At 37.7% G+C, this 18,993-nt stretch overlaps 1 protein-coding gene across 2 annotated transcripts in view; it reads right to left on the minus strand.

Annotated features, from left to right (window-relative positions):
- Positions 1-18,993, minus strand: part of zmat4a (zinc finger, matrin-type 4a) — a 92,175-nt gene that overhangs the window by 15,625 nt on the left and 57,557 nt on the right. For both annotated transcript variants that reach the window (XM_089130356.1, XM_039659932.2), the window contains one exon: positions 15,067-15,291. In XM_089130356.1, coding sequence (XP_088986482.1) covers positions 15,067-15,291 — 225 coding nt within the window. The remainder of the gene's footprint in view (positions 1-15,066; positions 15,292-18,993) is intronic.

Below are 18,993 nucleotides of genomic sequence, written 5' to 3' on the forward strand. Positions count from 1 at the left end.
ATGAAAAGAGATCAATGTCAAGGGAGGGGGACCCTTTTGAGGAGAGGAGGCTCCTGGGTTCTCTTGTGTGTGAGTCTGTGTCAAGTGACATTATAAATAATTGAGAGTACCATGTGGCTTGTAATGCAGTTTTGGATACTGATGTTGTCGCACCTGTAAGGGCGAGAGAGGGGAAGACGAGGTCGCTCTTATGGAGCGATGAAGGAATATGAGAAGAGTGAAACTTGGCTGAAATGAAACAATGTTATTATTCATTGTTGGGGAAGCCATTTTAAAACTTTAGCGCTGCTCATAATTTTAAGTATAGTTCATAAACCGATAGCGGACGTAATTACAGGAGGTTAAAAACATCTAAATTAGAATGACAGCATTCAATTGAAATAAACTTGAAGGTAAGTACAACTAAATTCCCGTTCACACTACCAGCAATTTTATCGCTGCAGGTGACCAGTGTTTGTGAGTGATATTCATTACTCTATGCTAGATAAAAAATATGTTTTCTTGTCGTAACAAAGAAATATTTTGAAAGGAAAAGTCTAAATATAAATAAAATCAGTATATAAAATGCATAATATTAAAGATGAACCAGAAACAGTGAGTTTGCTGCTATTTAAATGCAGCAAATACCGGTCTATCTTTGTTCCCGAAACCACTCAGCCACAAAGACAGTATGGTGAATACCACTGTATGTACACAGAGATATATCATAAATTATAGGGCAGTTTCTGATGGCTAAAATGAGCTTTTCATTCAACTTGCCTCGGTCAGACTGAAGAGCGACGCGCTCCACTGACATTTTGAAATCGAAAGCGAGGCTCCGGTGGGAATAACCCCGGAAGTACAGATAGACAACAATGCCTTGTAGTCCCAACCTGAAGCTGTCAAGTCTAAAGTATGAAAGAAATGCATGTACATTTTTAGAATAACTTATTTCTACATTACATTCAACACAACAATACGCCAAACAGCGGCTATGTGAAATCAGCGTTTTGGTTGTCGCTCCCGAAACACGCCCCACCGGTCGCAGTCGCGTGTCACCAGAAATTGCCCGTTCCCCATTGAAATGAATGGTGTCATGTTGTGTTGTCGTTTGTAGTGTGAACGGGGCTTTAGAAAGCTAATTTAGTATTAATTCACAAATACTGTATAGTGTCAAATACTACTAAATATTTTACTTCAAAAAACAACCCTGAATGTGTGGATGAAAAAAAATATTCAGGGGATAAAAAATATTTCTATCTACAATATTTCAGTGAATTGATTTATTTATTTTATAAATGTAATACCTTTTTATTTAATCAGTGAATTGTGTTTATTTACAGTACATAAACTGTGAAAAGTTATCCACTATTTATTTACAAAACACACATACAGTATATATATGAGAGAGGACAGAGCAAGTTTTATTATTGCTTCAACTCACTCTAAAAACACAATAATATAGCATTCTGTAACATCACAGTTATACTTGTTGGACACAAATGGTCACTACTAAAAATGTGGTTGAGTAAGTATAATCACTAGTTTGTTACTCCCCTGCAGCCTACCCGTTTTGTGTTGACTTTGGACACCAAAACGCTTATGACTAACACGACACAGAAACAGTTTGGATCTCCATCAGTGCCATTTTCTGCCTGCGCCCCCCGTTATGGATTAAGCGTCCCGTGTAATTGCTTTCATGTTGCACTAATGATATTGTAGCTGAAAAATGGCTTTTGCAATCTCCTCTACCAAATTGAGTTAAACCCATAAACAACGTTTGGAGGAGAAGGGCATGCAGAAATGTCTCTTACTGTTGATTCACGATCATGCTTAATTTTACTTGTTCTCACACTTCTAGAGTAGCCAGGGGCCTGGCAAACTGGGAACCACATGTTCATTTTCTCATATTTGAGGCGTGGTTTACGAATGCCCAGAGCCATTTATTGGATGCGAAGAATGTCTATCAAACGCGCCTGTACGTAACTCATAGCCAGTCGTTTCAATTATACTAGATGACATATGTAGAGCGACAGAAATTAGACGAGGAAAAAGACGATGGGTCAGACATTTATGTGTATTCGATGGCGTGTACCTAACGGCCGTTTCACAGCAGTGAAGCGGGGGTTTCAGCGTTGAATCAGTTTTTTCTGCACTGCTCACGCTCAATTAAAGTGAAAGCACAATTTTGATGGACAAAAATAAATATGATTTGACACAAAAAGTGCCCAAAAATGCACAGAATAAGCATGTCTAGTGAGTTTTAACAAGAACTTAAGAAGGCAAATAAAAGAAAATAAAGACAAAAAAATTATAGAAGATTTAGGCTACCCAGTAAAAACTTGTTTTTAATTATTCAGTTTAGGTGAAAGTTGTGTATTATGCGTGTATATTATATATATATATATATATATATATATATATATATATATATATATATATATATATATATATATATATATATACACACATTAAAAAAAACACTTAAGTAAACTAGCCAGAAATTATTATATATAAACTTTCTTTTAGTTTATGTAACACACAGACAGACAGCTAGATAGGCTAGTATAACCCAAATCAAACCAGAGTTTGTGGTTTATTTGTGTGTTTTGTTTTTTGTCAAACAACATTTGCAGTCTTGAAAACATATCGAAAGTATGACTTAAACTAATAGATTGGAGCCATTTTCTGGGTTGTTTTGTTGTTAAACATTTATATGCGAAGGTTGTACACCTCTCCATTACAAACTTTCAAGACTATCAATGTTATAAATGACCAACTTCCAGAAACAAATGTATAGTTGTCTTTGTAAAGAATTGCTCGCTTAGGCTATATATGTAGCTTTGTATCCGCTGCCGTGACACTGTACAAACACTTCCAGTGTGATGAATACTCTCACGCATCTGGAGCTGGTAACTTTGCGTCTGCTGCCATGTTGTATCCATAGGTATAAATAAACTGCGTTGCTGTTTAGCATAGAATTCGTCATTGTCTTGCTGCTCCCTCCCCGTTCAGTGATTGGTTCCTTGGATGAGGTGAAAATTTGGTCCAAAGTATCCAGACTACCAAGCGGCGTGAATAAAATCATGCTCCAGCAAGGCAGTATGGGGAAAACCAGGCTATATCTTGAGTGTGCTGTTGATAAGCACTTGCTGTGTATTACAGCAGGTTAGCCACAAAAAAAATAAAAAATAAAAAAAATAAAAAAACTGACAGACTGGGAACAAAGTCTTCCTTATGCCTGTCTCTGTTATACCCAAGAGTCTGATTATTTCTGCCACTGGGCAGCCAGCAGGAGTTTTAAAAGTTGCTAATCATCAGCAACAGTGAAAAAAAAGCACAGCAAAAAAATGTCCTATCCCTCCACAACTTTTTAATGCACCTAGATACACGGTCATAAACAATATATATATATTTTTACTTTAGCAGTATAACATTTGTACAATGTGCCTATGATTTGTTTCAGATGGCCATAAAGAATCTGGAGATTTTGGTGTTCTGCATAATTCTGAGAAAAGTGTCTTTCCTCTGAGTTTTGAGGGTACTGATACAGTCTGGTCTGCTGATGACCAGTGGTATAGTCTAGTTTTTTGTAGTGAGTACACTGTGATATCCCAGTGACTCATAAAAGCTCTGCAATGAAGTTCAAATGTGTGCATGTCCTCATAGAGGCTGAAAACACCACGAGTGTCGTGCGCGTCAGTGTAGTAGAGCACACACATTGAGCGCTCATTCACAGAAACACGCAGAACATTAAGAGTTTATTTCAATAGCAGTCTTTTTTGAGCTTTAATATTCATAGACACTTACTAGGCTACATATTGAGATTTGATTCATTGCATCATTACCTTGGAATGTATTCATTCAAAAATGGCCAAATTGCGTGGTGTTCCGCTTTACTGTACATTCACACCGCCGCCGACTTGAGCGTCAAAGTAGCGGTCAAGGACGCTTTTCAAAAAGCACGGGGAAGCTTGGACGCTGTGACGTTGCAGGGAGAAGAGAAGTGTCACAATATGAAATGTAATAAAACGAGAAAACAAGCAATACATTGAAGAAAACTTTTATAATGACAGCATTTTTATAACCGCTTTGGTCACATTTGGTCGGGGAAAAATAATAATTAACTATTATTATTATTAGCGAGCGTTCGTAAATATTTCAAATAAAAGTTGCGCTCATTCTCAAATGTTTATCACTGGATCATTATGGAAAATCGTGAAGTTGTTGTGTTTGGTGCTGCTTTACTGTATTTGCGGAGAAGACGTCGGGGATTCTGAGATTTTCAGCTTCTCCTCCATTTTCTCGGAACTAATGTTTAGGTAGGAACGTATGTTTCTCCGGAATCAGCCAGACTGAAGGACGCCTTTATTCCGATTGGTTGCTGGCGTTTGCCGCTGCTTGCCGCTGAACAGCGTCATAGCTCATTACCATAAAGTTGAGCTTCTTTCAACTTTCAGATTGACGCTCAAAACGCCCAAAACGTGAAGCCGAGGAATTTGACGCTCCTTGCAGCTGAGAGAAGCCAGCTTCCATTGAAAATGAATGACTTCCGGCCGCTTTGGAAGCTCAAGTCGGCAGCGGTGTGAACGTACAGTTACAGCAGGCTAAGTTACATCTGTTGCTGGATTCCGCGATTCGATCCATGTTGTTGCGCAGACGTTACGGCGGGCGGGGTGAATTTATGAATGAAAGTTCTTTCACAAAACGCTGCTGTGATGAATCCTCACACGTTTTAAAGTGCGTATACAGAGATCTTTGATATTTCCTAGTGGGCATACGGCGTATACCTGCTTATCACGTAAACCACACCACTGCTGAAGACCATATTCACAACTATGGTCAGTGTATTTTATTGGTGGGATAAATGAACCCCTCCTTACTCTCAACGAGATTTGATTCATTGTATCATTACCTTGGAATAAATTCATTCAAAAATGGCCGAATTGCACGATGTTCCGCTTTACAGTAGGCTAAGTTACATTTGTTGCTGGATTCCGCGATTCGATTCGTGTTGCTGCACAAACACAAATGTCACGGCGGGCGGGGTGAATTTATGAATGAAAGTTCTTTCACAAAACGATGTTGTGATGAATCCTCGCACGTTTTATACGGAGATCTTTGACAATTTCTAGTGGGTATACGGAAATCCTTGACATTTTCTAGTGGGTATTCGATGTATCACGTAGACTACACCACTGCTGATGACCACATTTACAACTACGGTCAGTGTATTTTCTTGGTGGGATACCAACCCCTCCTTATTCTCCACACACCTGTGTACTGACATTGAGAAGATGTGGCGGAACCGTGTATCTTGTGGTGACTCCCAGCTGGCCTTTTTTTGACAGGCCACCTCACAAACGCTTTTTGAAAAGGTGAAATAATGGAGCACTGCCCAGGCATCCATCAATGTTGGCCATCAGTTCCGCTTTTCGCACTACCAAGCAATGAAGAGTCGACCAGTGCGTAATTCCTATGAAGTCTCTCTCGTCTTTGTCGCCATTGTTTCTGATGTATTACTGCTAGCAAAGAACATCTTCCAAGTGGGAATAAAGGAACCACAAGTGGAATAAATTACCTAAGATTGAATGTGGCCTCTTTGCTCTCCCAGTTTACAGCTGGTTATAAATCCAATACAGAAACTTTCACTCACTTGAATATAATTATTTATAGAATAGATTTGTATACATTACATCTTGACCATTTGGCTGAGAATGATATTCAGAATAAAACTGTGAAGGAGGAAGATTGGAACCAACAGCTTGCAGAATTCCTGGGGCACAATAAAGTTTAATGATGCCTTCAGGGATATTATTATCACCTCAGGCTTCTCGTCTCGTCAGGACAAGGATCATAACACCCTGAACTGGGACATGCACTGGGACATACTTACTGAGATTCCCATCTGTCGATCCTAGTTTATTGAACTTAAACTACTTAGAATAATAGTTAGACCATTAGTCACTAACCATCACACACGCACATGCATGTGCACACACACACACACACATTTTAATTACTATTTTAACTCTTACACATACTCTCTCCACTCTTGCCTCTACATTGCTGGTAACGGTAATGCAGTACAGGACAATCTCTCTGATATTTATGAGCTTTAAGACACTGGATCATCTATTTTTACCTCCAGGCATCTGCCTGCCTGATGGTACAGTACAGACCTCTCTTTGACTCCCTCACTAAGCCAGGAGAACCAATATGAGGGAGAAATGAGAACAGAAATATTTTTATGCATGAGCAGAAGTGATTCATGCATGAGCATAAGGACAGAGGTCAAAATCAGAACATCCCATAATGATCAGCACTATGATTACCGAGCACTAACCTGTCAGACAAGCTTGAATCAGCATGTTTTTATTGTGAATGAACAATGTTTATGCCACAAAATTCCATGTGATTACATCATTAGCTCTGCTGTGTGGATTTAAATATGGGCAACAATATGTTGAACAACAATGAATGAGAAAAATATGCCCATATTTGTACAGCGACAGGCAGATGGCATCTAAGTGGTGGGTAATTCAGCAAACGTTGATTCACTTCTGCTGCAGAAAAACCACATCAACCATATCAAATTGAAAAAGCCCGTGGCTAGTGCCCATATTTTGCAGTGCAAATATAAAACAACACAATTCAATTAGTATCTTACCTGATTATATTCAAATAGGCTACTAGCAATTACAGTACCTCAATTATGTGGTAAAAACACCTTATATAGTTTACCCAAAATATAAAATCCAAATCAAATAAAAAAAAAAAAATTAGCCCCTGGAGGATTCACATATTGCGATCTCGGAATTCCGATCTCGTCTATTACGATCTCGGAATTCCGGTTAGCTGATAATACCTAGAGTATCAAAATCGACTGCAGACGGGAGATCCTTTTCCTTTTTAGCACCAAAACTCTGCAACAATCTTCCTAACATTGTCCAGGAAGCAGACACACTCTTGTCAGTTCAAATCTAGACTTAAAACACATCTCTTTGGCCTAGCATACACAGAACACATTTACATTTATTCATTTAGCTGATGCTTTTATCCGCTACAATTGCTATACATGTCAGAGGTTGCACGCCTCTGGAGCAACTAGGGGTTAAGTGTCTTGCTCAGGGACACATTGGTGTCTTACAATGGAGACTATACACACTATAGACTTCCTTGATTCAAAATTAGGCTTTAGATCAGCCGGAACCAGGAACATGTCCTGTAAATCCTGATGTACTTGCAGAGCCGGCTTCAGACCGCTTTTAGCAGGGGGGCATTTATTTTCAATGGGTGGGCACTAGGTATGGGGACTTTTTTTCCCCGATATTAGATATCCTATATTTATTATTGCTACTGCCTTTTCTGTTAGCTATTAACATGAAGTAATGCAACCCACACAATAAACACATAAAACATTACACATTGTTGCAAGACGAGCGACTCTTAAGAAATTTGATCAAGGGTAAAATAGGCCTATACAAAAAAAAAAAAAAAATTGCAAGACCGACTCTGACCACAGCTTTATAATAGCAAAGCTAACGAACATGTACATAGTCTCTCACTGACAGAATAGCCGTTTATATGCTATCTCAATGGCGGAAGTGAGAAAAAAAAAAAGCTAAGTTACTCATCTTTATTCTGCTATGTTCTAACATAAGCATTTATATTCGTAGCCTTAAAAAAAGCATCATGTAGTTACCTTTATCAAATAAAACCTTTAACACCTTTAACAAATAAAAAACACCCACAACATACACAGATATTATTCTACAATTTCCATTTACAATAAAATATAGGCTTAAACACCTGTTTCTCCACGGCGGGAGTGAGTGACATTTCAGGACAATGGGCAGCGCAAAAACTAGGCCAACTAAACTATTAGTTTCATCACGTGACAACACATAGTGAACATTACAGTACATGCCAGTTAGATAAATACACTTACGACTCGGACTCGACTGTCTTTGGTCTCGGTCTCGACTACAACACTGCACGGTAGAAGCACCAAATACCAAAGCCGGGCTGTCGTTGTCTTGCTGTATGGGGTAATCGATGTGTAAGGAGAAACTGTGGTATTGAACCATTTTCTAATTTCCATTTTTGGAGAGTTTTCATCTGTTTGCTTTGTTTTGAATGCAGGAAGCTCGCGCGGTCGCGCCAACTGAAAATCATTTCATTCGAGTATTAACGTGCGTGATTGGGGGGGGCGGCAGGGGGGTTTCCTCACAGCGTCACACTGGTTTTTATGTTGGCTTTATTGTATTTTCAGCTAATGAGCCGTTTGTAGACATGTATTTGTACTATTTCTCACTGAAATGTGAATTAAATTAAACTGATAATATTTTGTAAATTATGTCATAATTCAATTTGGGGGGGCACAAAATACATTTGGGGGGGCATTGCCCCCTAATGCCCCCCCATAGCGCCGGCACTGTGTACTTGGTACATCATAAGTAGGATGGCGTTTACGCTAATAGTTTCTCTGTTTATTCCGAGGAACCCTTTTGTGGACCTCCGCCTGGACCTATCCCAACTCAAGTGCCGGCCTCATCGACAGGACAGCCATCGGCACTGATCCTCAACATCTTGTCTCCAAAACGGCATGATTACTTCAACTTCCAAACAGATGGAAATGGACAAATACTCTTAATGTTTCGATCCAATTTGTTGAATCACACTGTTCCTTCGTTGGCCAGAGGAGAACTGGCCCCTGACTGAGCCTGGGTTCTCCCAAGGTTTTTTTTTCCATTCAGTCACCTGAAGGAGTTAGTTGGGGACATTTAATATTCAACAATATTACTGATCTGTGTTGTATTATTTTCATGTATCACTGTGAAGCTGCTTTGATACAAATAATTTTTACAAATATTTTATTTTGAGTTCCACAGACACATGTAAGTGTAAGAATGCATTTTTTTGGGAGGGAAACTTTTTTTTTTTAAACAGTTTGTCTTAACTGAGATATTTTTCCAAGACAGATAAAAAAAATATTTTTTTAAGAGTATGATTTACAAAAATCATTTAAGAAACAACAGCTAACTTCAACACCAAACACTGAAAGTATCATTTCAACCTAGACAAGAGAATACAGCTAACATGTCACCTTAGCATGAAAACGCATTATCCCCCAACGCTCCTCGATCGGTTTCAGAGTGGCATGTGAGGCCAATCATTGACTGAAGCACTAGGCAGGAAGAATGTAATTGCACAGTCCTTCGGAGTGAAGATGCTGATTACAAGACGAGCCAAATTATATCTCCAATCTTGTCTTTCCAATTAACCAGCAGGACAGTGTTAGGATATATGGAACTTGTCACAGGCACTGCCTGATTAGCTTGGCGATGACACTAAAAGAAACTCAGAGAAAAAAAAGCCATAATCTCCCCTGAAATCAGATCATTTTGCATTATATCAGCATTCTTCGTTATAGTGAGGACAGCTAAGCAGACTTGATTGATAAAGTGTTTGAAACTAAAGCTCTTTTCCTCAAAGGCAAACCAAAGCAGCAACAGTCCAGTAATTGTGTTACTAAATATATGTCAATAATAAAATAACTGTCTAAAAACACGATGAAAAGCAAGTTACCATGCTGTTTTGTTAAAAATGTGGTGAAAACCATGAAGTTTGATGTCACATATTCAATGGTTTTGTGGAATGTTGCTGCTTTGCAGTGTTGCATTGCAAGCATTATAGTTTGATTGAATAGAGAATATGGATATGAAGAGTTCAGATGCAAAAGCCTCTAAGTGCCATTTGAAATTTTCTTCTTTAATGATCATTTTTATCAAGCTTGTATATTTAAGTTCAGTGATTTCACTTAAATGGCAATGATAATTACATATTAATTGTTATTTAAGTGAAATTACTGAACTTAAATATACAAGTTTGATAAAAATCATCATTAAAGAAGAAAATTTCAAATGGCATTTAGAGGCTTTTGCATCTGAACTCTTCATATTTTAATTTTGCAACATTGCAACATATTTTGCAAACATGAAATATTATCAGCATGAAAACTGCAACATGATAGCTGTGTAAGACTGATCTGAAAAAAAAGAAGCTGCTATGCATAATTCCAACAGATTGCAATGACGGCTCAAATCACAAGGGCTTCCTCCACTCTCTATCAGAGTGTTGTGAAAGAGGAAAATAATCCCCATTTGCCTCCTCTTCTTCAAAATGACTATGGATTGGCCCTCTAATGAGTTTGGTTTTTGTTCAGTGTTAAGTGTTAAAAGGACGTGTTGGATGAATGCGAGTGTGAAAATAGCAACTACACACTCATATATAGGGGAAAATGACTCAGAGAGAAGAGCAAAAGAGGAAGAGACAGAAAATGAGGTCTGCTTCAGTTCACTGCAGAAAAAACTAAAATATGAAATGCTTTAGACACCCATTACTGAACACCACAAACACCTCACTGTACTGATGTAGTCCCGGAGCAGGAAACATTTCTGTTCAGTGAGTATGTCAGTACAAACAAAATTGGGTCCTAAAAAGCCAACAAGGATTAAATGAAAATAAAACTTAAAAGGAGGAGATAAAAGGGAGGAAAAACACCCGCACAGTTAACAGCAAAACAGATCAAATATATAGATAAGTTATAAATACACATGTAAATATATCAATAGCTAACGGCTACAAAAAATGATTTTCAAATATCATGTATTAAAAGCAGGGGGGCCGCTAAGGGAGTAAAAGTTAGGACGATTCTAAGGGCCCACACACTTTTAGGGGTCTCAGAGATCGATTTTATTAATTGAACGGGTGCAGTAGTAGGGGCCTTACCTCATATTTTTTCCATGGGACCCAAAATCCCTGGCCGCACCCCTGATTAAAGGGACAATGTGTAGTTTTTTAAAAGTATTTTCTTATCTAAAAATCAATATCTCTATTCATAAAAATACCTCTGCCAATTATCTGACTTATCCTCGTAAACAAATAATTTATTATCTTTATATACATGGGACGGGTAGGTCCACGGAGGCTTCCATGTAGTTCTGCCATTTTGAAAAATTATAATAGCAAAGAGGGACAAAAGGTACTAGGCCAACGCCTTTTTTGTTCAGAGCCAGTGTCACGTGACTGAAAGCAACTGAACCGGACAAGAATATTTGAAAGACGCTTGTCACTGCCACGGTTTAAAAGGCTGGAAAGAGTTGATGCAGGAGAAAGCTTTCAAAATAGACGCTGAACTTGCCTGCTTTCTTCTTAACAGGCAAGTCAATGTTACGGTCGAAATTACAAGCTTTTTTTCATTGCTTGGTTACGTCTCTGCCTTTGGAAACTCAATTCTATCAAATGTCCATTTGTTCGTTGTGTCAAGTTGCAGTTTGTTTGAAATAATCGAAGGAAAACTATGTAGTCTATGGGTGCTATTAGAAGACATCCTGTCATAGCTTTTTGGTACATAACGGCCACCATAGACACAAAACACATTTAAAAAAAACAATTACTCCATTGAATATAAAATTTCACCATTAGATGGGAGAAATTCCTTGCCCCTTTAAGTTATTGCATATTATTGTATTTTTGTCCTTATATATTTAAATATAACTTCTGATCTGTACATGAAGAATAGATGACCTCCAAAAAGGCCTGTCAATTATATTATCAGTATGATGAATGTGTGTAGGCTATATATTATAATTTATTCATTTATCTATACTCCAATCAACTTATTTTAACCCATCTTAATTCAGTCATATGTATTCCATCATATGTATGAAATCACTTCTATCTATTTATTTTCCTTATTATTTTTAAATATCTTTTGATCAGTACATCATGCTTGCTAGTTACAAAAAAGCCATGACCCCAAAATTCTTTGTCAGTGCATCATAAACTGCACCAATCGCTGTATACAGTTCATAGTTGTAAAAGCCGTTATGTATTTGTTATGTTCAACTGGAACCCTGATGGAGTACACCACCTGAATACTGGCCCCTTTTCTACAGTGCAGGAGAACCTCTTGATGTTTACCCTTCTTAAAACCCGCAGAACACACAGAGGTAACGGGCAGCCCTCCCTTTGTGTACTTTAAATAGAGAGGTGCTGCAATTCAAAGCCGCTGGAAGAGAAAATGTGCATTGCACTCACAGATACACACACATTGATGAGAAACCACGCAGACATAGTGCTCAACAGAAAATCTATGAATATTTCATGATGTTGCGGTCTTCAAAGTGTGACTGCTGCCTCCCTCTCTGATGTTCTGAACAGAAGACAACACTCAAAGGATGCCCGGGACAGATAAATGCAAAGGAGAGGAAAAGGAAGAAAAGTCTAAAGCAAGCAGACAGAAGGAGAAATAAACATTGGATGGATACTGAAAGAGAGACAGAGGCAAGTGTTGTAGGTGTTAACGCTTGGTGTGAAAGATGAGCCTGCCACCAGCATCTCCCAGCCCGATGAATTAGGGAGGAAGTTCTCCTGCAACATTTCCCTCTCTGCCAAAACACAATCTCTCACTGGCCATTAGGGTGATTTGCTAGATCTTTACTAATTGATAATCACGTTGAAGAGAAGCCATCAGAGGCGTACTCCCAAACGGTGCGGTGTCTGCGCTGACATTTCCTGGCTGGAGTAATGACTAGGTGACATTAGTGGGAGACCTTGCGGGGCAGACAGTGAGAACAAGCAGCCGAGGGGAAAATTGCAGAGAGGGTTGGCCCATCCATTTCCCCCTCCTTAACCCAGAGGAAACGAAATGTGTATGAAAGATTGTGTGTGAAAGACGGTTGTGGTGCAGTATACAGACTGGCTATTTCTACAGGTCCACACAAATGTGTGTGTGACAGTGAATGCTAACTGAAAGCATCAGAAGTAATAACTTAGACAAATACACTCACCTAAAGGATTATTGGGAAAACCATACTTATACTGAGTTTGACCCACTTTCACCATCAGAAACGCCTTAATACTACATGGCATTGAGTCAACAAGGTGCTGAAAGCATTCTTTAGAAATGTTGGCCCATATTGATAGGATAACATTTTTTTTAGTTGATGGAGATTTGTGGGATGCACATCCAGGACACAAAGCTCCCGTTCCACCACATCCCAAAGAAGCTCTATTGGGTTGAGATCTGGTGACTGTGGGGGCCATTTTAGTACAGTGAACTCATTGTCATGTTCAAGAAACCGATTTGAAATGATTTGAGCTTTTATGACATGGTGCATTATCCTGCTGGAAGTAGCCATCAGAGGATAGGCATATTGTGGCCATAAAGGGATGGACATGGTCAGAAACAATGCTCAGGTAGGCTGTGGCATTTAAACAATGCCCAATTGGCACTAATGGGGCCTAAAGTGTGCCGAGAAAACATCCCCCACACCATTACACCACCACCAGCCTGCACAGTGGTAACAAGGTATGATGCCCGTTGCGCAACAGTAGCAGTTTCACCCCCTACATTTGATACAACTGTGAAATTGAATAACATGCACACACTATCTTGTTGTGATTTTTCCAACCTCTTTGCTCATATCGAATGAAACGTTCCCTAAATGTTTCTTTAATACATATTTTAATTAAATGGGGTGGGCAAACGTGGGGAAATTATATTAAAGTTTGATATACATAGAGCAAAGAATACTTACAGATGAAGTGAAAAGTGTTCCAAGAAAACCCTCCCCCCACTGTATGGTATTACCTACGGTACTTACAACAAACTGGTATAAAATAAAATATAAATTCATTATGTGATCTTGGAAAGTGTACATAACTTCTCTTCTCAAAAAAAGTAAAATATCCAATTTTGTTTCTCCTTCAGCACTCAACCTAATTGTTTTTCTATTTTAATCTTGTGCTGACAGAGTCAAAGTAATAGTCACTGAGCCTGGCCAAGTCTCCAGTGTGTCTTCCATTAACAAGGAAGCTCTGAATCCAACATCCATCACTCTAAGCTGGAGATAACCTTCAGTCCAAACAAACTAAACCCAACATCAGCTCAGTCTCACAGCGGCAATCTCTCCAAAGCTTTGAGCTGTACCGGAGTGAGTCCTGTAGCTCTAATGAGTGGAAACATCCCATGTTACACATCCCCAGCAGTGGCCGCTGGCCTGGACTCTCTCTCTCAGCAGAGAGAACATTTATTTGTAATTGTTATTGACATATTGTGAGCCATGAGACAATGGGAGATCCCACTCTTCATCCGGTAGAAATTAATAGCCTGTGTCGGAGTCTCTGGACGCACAAACCTATTGCTTTTATTCTCTTGGAGCCCAAGCAAGAGATGAGGCAAGTGAAGTAAAAGACACATTGAGAGGAAGTTGTATTGTATTATGCGAGCGGTTTCATTAATCTATCAAGAAAGAGAACCCCGCGGCACCAACTATCGCTCTGAGCTAGAAATATACTTAAAATCAATAAAAAACTAAGTGATATAACATGAGCAACAGAGGTTTGTGACCTCAGAATTTGGCATTGAGCTCTCATTCTTTGAGTAACAAAGAGGTTAAATAAAAAGTCACAACTCTGAATTCCTTCTTCAAGAGAAATACAGTTACTTTTGAAGACATCACAGCATCAACGGAAAATGAGCTGACGTTTGTGACATTTCTGTGCTACATGATATACAAGTAAAAAAAAATTGTAATACTGAACCAGAAAACATGATGTAAAATGATACTGAAATACTTCAGCTCATGCTCTTCTTCTAGGTCACTGTTCAAAATAGTAGATTTGTGACACCGATCAGATGTTCTATATTTCTGGCGCAGGTTATTTCAATGAAATTCAAATGTAAATCAGTAATGTAAGAAAATTCACGAAAACCACATTGGAAATATTTACATTCAACCCATTTCTCCATGAACATCATTAACCATATAGCGGCAACATACCTAGTCATTTCACACCTAATTATATGACACGGTATGTAATTTCACATAACCAATACATTTCCAGTCAGCTGCACTGCCTATTATCATCAACATTCTCATTCACAGGACAGTAAAGCAATACATATCTTTCATCATTCAATTCAGCGCCCCAGCCTGTAATGAACTAACAGCAAAAGTAATCACGCAGCCATTAACAGCAATTAAGGCAGGGTTTAAAACCTTTAAGGGTCAGTACCTTTCATCTCTCCCATGTCTAAAGTCTTCCCTAGTTGTTCCAGCAGGTCTGCACGTGCTGCGTTCTTCTTGTGCTTTTTGCCGTCGTAGTGTTGCTGTGCCATTCCAGGGTTGTTGAACCAAGCATTACACAGCTGACAGTAGCGATCAGAATCCCGGTGCTGACGGGTCGAGCTCACAGGTGAAGTTTCTGAGGAGGGTGTTTTCACTGGACTAGGTGGTACCTCTGTTGAAACAAAACAAAACAAGGCTTACAATGGAATAGTCATTTAATATTAATTATTTTATATTTGGTGTAAGACTTTGGATTTGAGTGCAACAGCAAAAAATGCTGGGGGAAGGTGTGCTTAGTAAGTCTGCAGAGGTTTGGCAACCAAGGACAAGATGGTAAATTCTGTATATTGCTATATAAAACTTTAGTCAGTGGCAGAGAGTCCGTGCTTCTTTGTGACACACCCCTAAATATTATAGGAGAGATTTACCGCAGGTTGCAGGAGACAACTTTTTTCTCCACACTCTCTGTACATCAAGTTTTATGTCGGACAAATTGAGAAAAAATACTGGTCAACAATATTTCTTGGCCATGAATCTGTACTTGGAATTATATTTATTTTTAAGATCCATGCAGTGCCATTCAAAAGTTTTGGGTGCAGTACATTTTTTTTAATTGAATAAGGAATAAATTACAGTATTATATATATCAAAGGGCTTTAAACGACACCAGATGATGAATAAGGGTCTTATTTAGGACTCTTCGAGTCATGACACGAAAAACGATTTGTTCATTTTGATGACCGAGTTTGAACACGAGAGTCACGAACGTTCATCACAAAACAGAGCAAGGCGAGCATTTGTGCTTATAAAACTTAAACGTTTTTATTTATTTTTTAAATGACCGATCGTTTCGCTAGATAAGACCCTTATTCATCGTCTGGTGTCGATTAAAGCCCTTCAAGCTGCACTGAAACTGTCATTTGGACCTTGAACCATTTGGTTCCCATTGAAGTCCATTATATGGAGAAAATCCTGGAATGTTTTCATCAAAAACCTTCATTTCCTTTCGACTGAAGAAAGAAAGACATGGACATCTTTGATGACATGGGGGTGAGTAAATTATCAGCAAAAGTTTTTTTTTTTTTTTTAAAGTGAACTACTCTTTTAAGAGACGTTCAATCATTTAAAAATCTTACTTTTCCAAACTTAAGAAAAAATAGTGTAAATGTATCCATTTTCCATTCATATTTTGGACAAACATGTGACATGATGTCACTTTCAACCTAACAGTCGTTCAACTGCACATGGTAGAAAAATTGTGATTTTTTTTCTTTCTTGTTATTTTGGAGACTTAATGTTTAATAATATTCTTGACATTTGTTGCAACAGACTTTGAGAAAAAAAAGCCTTTAGGCATCATATAAACAAAAAGTTGTTAAAATAAGTGAGGGTCAGAAAATGTTTTACTACTTCTTTGTTTTGAATAGCTCACATCAGTTACATAATGAGAGTCAGACTATCTGTCTTAAAGCATGCAATGTTGCCTTTTGTAATACAATTACCCAATGGCACTGAACTTTGTTTTATTTACTTGCCAAATAAGTCTTACACTCAATTGGCACTTAAAGAATATGATTTTTGACCCTGGTTGCAATACAGATACTGTAGCTTAAAGATTTTTGGACCCTGTCTCCATAAGTAAAAGCTCAGAAAGCAAATGAGTTAATCCTCAGCTGTGTAAGTACATTTTACTGCTTGGATAACCCAATGAAACAAAAAAATGTTCTGTTTTATTCTTGTTCAATGACAACTTGGATACTAGAATCAAAAGTTATTTCTGACCTTGACAGCAACACAATTACTGAGATTTTATGTCCTTCTGTTTAGATGTCTATTCTGCTATACAACTAACAAGCCGTTGTCATTGAATTTAACAAGATGGTGAAGTTTTTCATTGTTTGACCCACAAAGCCAAGCCTCTAGTCTTTGCGGTACATTTTGGCTTTTAAGCATTCCTATGCATGAATGTCACCATCAAGTCATCATAAGTTTTAACACCTCAGTGGCTGCCCACTCTGCCATAGACGATGTTTACAAAAGCTCTGTTCACCATTAGACAGCACATCATATTATTCAGCAGAGAAGACAATTGGGGAGACCACTTTGTGTCTCAGTTTGTCAGTGTTCATAGGTGTCATTTAGTGATCTGACCCAGTATCTTTTCCAGAGTTTCAACAATTCAACATAGACTTACACAGAACTTAAAGGGAATAAAGTAAGTAGTCATTTAAGTTACAAATTATGGTGGAGGAAATCGAATTCTGTTCTTCAGCCAGCAGCCGTACTACCCTGTAGCTCAAAAACAGGACATTTAAACCCTGCCAAAATGTGTCTATTAGTCATTCAGTCGGGTTTTCACTCTTTTCACTTTCTTTCGAGCTGGGTTGATGAAAGTATAATGCACGCTTTAGTTGGGTCACAAAATGTAATTTAGGCAATTAACAACCACTGCTGCAAAACTGAAATTTGATACTGTAAATTAAAAAGCTATTTGAGATAAAAATTTAATGAAGATAAATGAGCTGCCACAAGAGAGGATGACAGTACATGAGCAAGCAACTTCATTTCAATAAAGCTTAATTTAGATATTTATAACTGACAGTGATTCTCTGTTAAGAAATGTTGCAGAGCCCATCCGTTCATGTCACTTTTAAAACACAAAGCAATTGCTTTAAAGTCATTAAATTAATTAATCCAGTCTGAAGTATGCACACCTCTTCCTATTGAATATTTAGATAAACAAGCATTTTTATGTGTGGCAAGGCTAAGCTAAGTGTGTGAAGAACAAATGTTGCCTTGACAAACCAAATGTTAAAAGTGCAACAGGCAAATTTAATATACAAAATGACAGGAAAATAATGCACACACATACACACATGTGTAAATCTGCCTTAAGCCCTGGCTGCAGTTATTGGAGTATCTCTTGCTGTATAACACTATGGATATTAGCAGAATCCGGCGCTGAAACATTGGAGTATTGATTTACAAGCTCAGGGGTTTACAGACTGACATCCATCAAAAGGAAAAACAGGAAAGATTCTAGTTTCCAGGAAACAAACACAAGAGCATCCCTGTACAAGATAACCCCGTTTCATTTTACCAGATGTGTCTCTATATAATTTTTTGGCCTTTTGTATACAGGGTCAGCAAGCTTTTTGGCATTATTTACTAAATTACTTGCACTTGTACTGTTGTGTTCATTGTTCCCTTTGAGTCATTTGTCACGTAGTGAAACTTATAGTTTATAGTGGTGTTTTAAGTGTCACTTTCACTTTGTTTTGTGTGTGGAATAGAATATGAGAGCATGTCTTGATTCATTGATATATGCGTGTACTCAAAATGCCATATTCTGCACAGATCCTCATTATAAAACATTGCTTGCGTGGCATTCGAGCAATGCATAGCCTTACTTTTGTGACAGTTTACTTATTAAAAAAAATTGTGAAATAGTATTACAATTTAAAATGTATTTTTATTCTGTGATGGCAAAGCTGCATTTTTGGAATCATTACTCTGATCACGTTACATGACACTTCAGAAATCATGCTAGCTTATTTGGTGCAAACGTTTCTAATTATCAATAATGTTATATAATAATATTTTATTTTTGTATTTTACATATAATATAATACTTTTGTGAAAACTATATTATACATTGTTTTTCATGATTCTTTGAGAAATAGAAAGTTTAGGAGAACAACACTTATTGGAAGTCTTTACTGTTTCCTCGATCAATTGAATATATATATATATATATATATATATATATATATATATATATACCGTATATACACATACACATACACATATACATATATATTTATATTTTTATATTTTTATATACACATATATATAGATATATATATATATATAT

This window comes from Pimephales promelas, chromosome 4 (assembly GCF_988280905.1).
Source record: "Pimephales promelas chromosome 4, fPimPro1.hap1.1, whole genome shotgun sequence".
Lineage (NCBI taxonomy): Eukaryota > Metazoa > Chordata > Actinopteri > Cypriniformes > Leuciscidae > Pimephales > Pimephales promelas.